Source organism: Dioscorea cayenensis, chromosome 1 (genome assembly GCF_009730915.1).
Source record: "Dioscorea cayenensis subsp. rotundata cultivar TDr96_F1 chromosome 1, TDr96_F1_v2_PseudoChromosome.rev07_lg8_w22 25.fasta, whole genome shotgun sequence".
Lineage (NCBI taxonomy): Eukaryota > Viridiplantae > Streptophyta > Magnoliopsida > Dioscoreales > Dioscoreaceae > Dioscorea > Dioscorea cayenensis.
The window spans coordinates 2,064,458-2,070,081 of record NC_052471.1 but is presented as its reverse complement, the minus strand read 5'-3'; the positions used below and the strand labels follow the sequence as shown (position 1 = coordinate 2,070,081).

Sequence of the window (5,624 nt, the reverse complement as noted above, 5' to 3'; positions counted from 1 at the left end):
TATATATATATATATATATATATATTTATGAGATCCCACATCTAAGGACATTGATAGATTTCAAATACAGGGACATATACTAGCTCTGTGAGCTCTTTCCCTAAAAAAATATAAGGACATGTACAGTAACCATTGGATCATAATTCAATGGCTATAATCTATTCATAAACAATATCAAACAATATTATATAGTATTATAAAGTATTATTTATAGTAAATTTATACAGTATTTTAATGAATAATAGCTGTTGGATGATGATTCAACAGCTGTACATAAACATCCCTAGTAAACAATCATATGCATACTTACGCAAAAGAATTAAGCCTTGTACATATATTTCACGAAGTGGATAAATATATTTATTTTAAAAAAAGAAAGATAAATCCATTTATTTAACTATTATAAGTTTTATAAAAGCAAAAATACCGAGTGGCATATGATGTAATAAATAGGAAAATGGTGTCGGAAGGTGAAGCAGGGTTGTGTTTATATGGTGTTCGAACGAGACGGAGAAGGCGGCGTTCGCTCGCGAGCTTGGCTTCGTTCTTCGCTCCAACGTCACGAGAGCGAGAGAGTAGGATCTCGGTCTCCAGGGGGCTTCAAGAGCGTGGTAAAGGAGGTTAGGTTTTCATCTTTGGTGCTTGGGATTTGGAGATTCAAGCCATGGAGTTGCAGAGGAAGGATGTGGGGATCGTCGCCATGGATATCTACTTTCCTCCCACTTGTGTTCTTCAAGTATGATTCTGGATTAAATCATTCTTTTTTTGTTGTTTTTTGTTTCGTTTTTCTCATGGGGGAGTGATGGCTTGTTGGGTTGTTTGGTTGCTTTTGAGAAAATCTGAAGTAAAAGTTGTGTTTTTGCTGAAGTTTGTGATTTATTTGGGTGGAGATTGGTTAACGCGGTGATTTTTGGTTGGAAAACGTGATTTTTCTTGATTTTGGTGGGCTGATTTGTTAAGGGAGGGGCTTTTTGCGGTGATCTTGTGTTTCTCATATCTTTGCTTATTTTTGGATGTAGGAATCTATGGAAGATTACGACGGAGTGAGCAAAGGGAAGTACACCATTGGGCTTGGGCAGACCTGTATGGCCTTTTGCACCGAGTTGGAAGACGTTATCTCCATGAGGTAATTGGCAATTTGGCATCTGGAATGGATTCTTGGATGTCCTTTTTCAATTTGAGAATGATAAAATTGTGAGGTCCTTTGATTTAAAAATTTGTTGCTGGATGATGTTTCTTTTCTCTGTAGTCCCCTTTTTTTTCACAACCCTTATTTTCATTGCTGCTAAAGCTTCGATTGGGGATTTATCCACTTATTTCCACAAAACAAAAAACTGATAATGAGATTTGGATGAAGATAATATCTTCATTTGTGATTCAGTTGAAAATGAGGTATAACAATGGAACTGTAGTGTTTTAAGTTGTTTACCAACTGGTTGGTGGTCTACGGCAGGAAATTTTACCCTAGTGTAACTTAAAAATCCGACATTTTGAAAGAGAATGTATATCTTAAAATACAATGCTATGGGAACTATGTTTACCCTGTTCTGGACCTGCCCTGCACGTTGTAGGGTCGCAGAAAAAAAGAACCACATGATTTTCTGGCAAGCTGATTTCGCAGATTATGGATAAATATTACAATTTTAATTTAGTATCTGATGCAGAAATGTACACATAATATGTGATGTTTCTAGTTTGATATTGCAACCATTTTTTGGTAACACCAAATTTGATCTGCTAATGCTTACAATATACTACCTATGCTTATAGTTTTATTTTATTTTATTTTGTCCTTTTGGTCGCCTCTCCATTCTAGGCTTTATTTTCTTGTATTCTTTTTATTCTGATGATTTTTTGACTCTCTTTTTTGGTCTATGTTTATGAGATCATTTGAGATATTAGTTTATGCATATGCGCCCCTTTAATAGTTAATTTGATTAGAAATTTTCTTCAGCTTGACTGTAGTTACTTCCCTCCTCGAGAAATATCAAATTGACCCAAGAGAAATTGGTCGCTTGGAAGTTGGTAGTGAGACGGTGATAGATAAAAGCAAGTCTATAAAGACTTGGCTGATGCAAATTTTTGAGGTTTGTTCACAACTTTCTAAACTTTGCGCTTTCAGGTCATTCACATGATGAACGAGCAATTTGTGTTGTGTGGTGGAGAATAAGCTTGGTTTTACAAGAATCAACATCAACTTTTTTATTTGAATTCTTTATTCTGGCTTCTTTTTTGAACCTTGGGTTATGAATGCCTCTAAATTTTTTTTTTTTTAAACTTTTAAAATTGCATAACAGTACATGCTACTTCAATGGACTGCAATGTGTTCTTTTTTGTCGTAAGTATTTATTGGTCATAATCCTAATGTCTGTGTCTTAATGTAAACCTTACAGAAATGTGGTAACTCTGACATCGAAGGAGTTGACTCAACAAATGCATGTTATGGGGGAACTGCTGCACTACTGAACTGTGTGAACTGGGCAGAGAGTAGCTCTTGGGATGGGCGTTATGGGCTGGTTGTTTGTACAGATAGTGCGGTGAGATCCTTTTAAATAGCTGGATTCAAGTTAAAATTGATTTAAAATTTTCATTTGAAATTGTTAAAATTCATCCATTTTGTGTGTTATTCTTTTTGGTTAATGACAAGAAGTTGAAATTAAATGCATCCTCTGTTCGTCAGGTTTATGCAGAAGGACCGGCTCGGCCAACAGGGGGTGCTGCTGCTATTGCAATGTTAATTGGGCCAAATGCTCCAATAGCTTTTGAAGGAAAATTTCGGGGGAGTCATATGGCTCATGTTTATGACTTTTATAAACCAAATCTTGCAAGTGAATATCCGGTATGTTTCATCATTCTATATAGTAGAAAATTTTCTTCCACATGGAGTTGATAACCTTGTTTTTGGGCTCTGCTCTCCTTTATTTATTTTAATTTAGCAATTGGCTTTTCTCTGCTGTTCTTTATTTTAGTTGCATGCTTTCATTGCAGCTTACACAATATGATTATGGATAATTTGTTTGTTAAAATGGTTGAATATGCTCTATTATGTAAAATACTATAATTTTTGTGCTTTTCTTATTGACACAGATTTGTAAGAGTTTGACTTATTGACTTGCCTTAATGATGTAGAACTGTTATTCAGCCACATTTCAGCAATTTGCTTCGCTTATTGATCCAACTATGTGCTGCAAGTGTATCTTATTCATGTGAATGATATATATATTTTAGGTTGTTGATGGAAAGTTATCTCAAACATGCTATCTCATGGCAGTTGATTTTTGTTACAGACGTTATTGTGCCAAGTGAGTTGTAATTTTCTTGAGTATTTTATTTTATTTTATCAATCATGCATGCGACATAATGTACATAACCAATGATGATTCCACCATCTTCGTCCTATCAGGTATGAGAAGTTTGAGGGAAAACAATTTTCACTTTCTGATGCAGAGTATATTGTATTCCATTCTCCATACAACAAGGTACAGATCCCAAGTGGTTGTAAAATCCATTTTGTTAATCTTTTCTAAATCTTTTATGAATTTCAATTGCAGCTTGTGCAGAAAAGTTTTGCACGCCTTTTCTTCAATGACTTCTTGCAGAATCCAAGGTATTTTTTCAAAACATGACACTATCATGCAGTTGTGATAATACTGTAAACCATATTTAACAAATAATATAATGATAACATAATTGTTGCCATCTTTGGTGTTTATTGCGGCGGCGATGAAGAAAATACCTTTGCATTTCCTTAGTAAGATCCACTTTACAATTATTATTATTTTTACAATTCTAAATGGTTATTCCATCTTTTATTCGTCTTGATTAGCTCCATCGAGAAGGAAGCTAGAGAAAAACTTGAGCCATTTTCAACATTGACTGGTGATGAAAGTTACCAGAATCGGGATCTTGAGAAGGTCATTCATCCTTAGATACTTTTTTCCAAGTCGTGCACTTGATTGTTTATATCCTGCTTAAAGTGTAGCTTTATTACACAGATTTCTCAGCAAGTTGCAAAGCAATTATACGACGCAAAAGTTCAACCGTCCACTTTGGTCCCAAAGGAAGTTGGGAACATGTACACCGCATCTCTCTATGCGGCATTTGCATCTGTTCTTCATAACAAGCACAAAATTCTGGTGAATTTCTCAATGTCATATATCTTGCTTTGGTTTTACTGTGATAGACTTTGCTTCTTATTTCATTCTCAAATCTGCAGGGAGGTCAACGGATTGTCATGTTTTCGTATGGCAGTGGCCTAACTTCTACAATGTTCTCCTTTAAACTTAACGACGGTCAACATCCATTCAGCCTATCAAACATTGCATCAGTGATGAACATCTCCGAGAAACTAAACATGAGACATGTGGTATGTTTGTCTCTTTTAAACGATTGAAATATGATGAATTTTTTTTTTGTCACTCATTAGAGCTCTGTATCTTTTGCAGTTTCCTCCTGAAAAATTTGTTGAGACACTGAAACTGATGGAACACCGATATGGAGCTAAAGATTTTGTGACTGCTAAAGACACAAGCTTATTATCCCCTGGTACATTTTATCTCACCGAGGTTGATTCGATGTACCGGAGATATTACGCGAGGAAGGACGCAGATAATGTGAACACCGAGGATGGTATCGGCTTTGCCAATCATTCACTGGTCAATGGCCACAAATGATAAGACTCCAAATATGAGGGAGATGCAATGGAGTTATAGTTTCTTTGTATCCCTCTTATGATCTCATTGTTAACTTTGCAAGGTTTTATTGTTGGATTGTTGTGGCTTATTTTATTTTGTTTATGAATTTCTAATTTCTTGGTTAAATTTAATTTCTTTAATCTCTTTTATTGATTTCTATATATCATTCTATGTGCAGAATGCTGTGTTTTTAGTTCTCAAATAATATATGTACATATAAAGTTGGTGTCCAGTTGTGGTTCAATGGGTGGATAATTTTATATCAGGTTATTGTTAATAATATTTTAGAAGTAGTTAATGATATATATGTATATATAATAAAGATGTTTGGGAGACGATTTTTTTATTTTTTTTTAATTATAAATATGGATAGGGCGTGACACTTCAACCATTATGCAGGAAACGAATCAAACCCTAGATTGAATTGGAACCTAGTTGATTTCTTTATTTTTTACTTAAGAGAAAACAATTGCCACTCTCTTATTATATGGGTAGTTCATTACTTATTTTGTCAAAGTAAAAATTTGAGTTTTCCACAAAAGAGGACTTAATAGTAAATTACCACTTAAGTCTTCAATTGATGTTATTTTTTTTTTAATTTATTTTTTGTCCACATAGAGAGAATTTTGGACTTTAGGATGTGTTTAGTTAGATGTAGTTAAAAATACAGTGGATTTGGATTTAAAAATACAGGAGAATTAAATTTATTGTTTGGTTAACTGTATTTGAAAATGTTGGATTTAAGAATTTTGTATTTATTTGAAAGGGTTTGTAAATCTGGATTTTGAAAACATATGTTTAGTTGAATGTATTTTTAGGATATAAAATTTTTTGGTGAGGTTACCCCCACCTTTAGTTATCATTAAGTTTAATTAATTAAAAATACATAATTAAATGTTAATAATAATAATAAAATTAATTATGGATGTA

The 5,624-nt window shown here is 33.7% G+C and overlaps 1 protein-coding gene across 1 annotated transcript; it reads left to right on the top strand.

The window, feature by feature from the left end:
* Positions 1-502: 502 nt before the first annotated feature.
* LOC120264511 (hydroxymethylglutaryl-CoA synthase) lies at positions 503-4,834 on the top strand. The gene is made up of 12 exons (XM_039272325.1): positions 503-736; positions 1,020-1,126; positions 1,955-2,087; positions 2,394-2,537; positions 2,681-2,839; positions 3,229-3,302; positions 3,404-3,479; positions 3,552-3,607; positions 3,827-3,914; positions 3,996-4,136; positions 4,217-4,366; positions 4,446-4,834. The coding sequence occupies exons 1-12, from the start codon at positions 665-667 to the stop codon at positions 4,671-4,673; spliced, it is 1,428 nt and encodes a 475-aa protein (XP_039128259.1). The 5' UTR covers positions 503-664; the 3' UTR covers positions 4,674-4,834.
* The last annotated feature ends 790 nt before the right edge of the window (positions 4,835-5,624 follow it).

Bases quoted from the DNA above. Each gene is read 5' to 3' on its own strand.
- LOC120264511 (XM_039272325.1), top strand. From the start codon at position 665: ATGGAGTTGCAGAGGAAGGATGTGGGGATCGTCGCCATGGATATCTAC. The intron at 2,538-2,680 runs GTGAGATCCTTT...TCTGTTCGTCAG, and splicing joins TTGTTTGTACAGATAGTGCG to GTTTATGCAGAAGGACCGGC. The intron at 3,480-3,551 runs GTACAGATCCCA...TTTCAATTGCAG, and splicing joins TCCATTCTCCATACAACAAG to CTTGTGCAGAAAAGTTTTGC.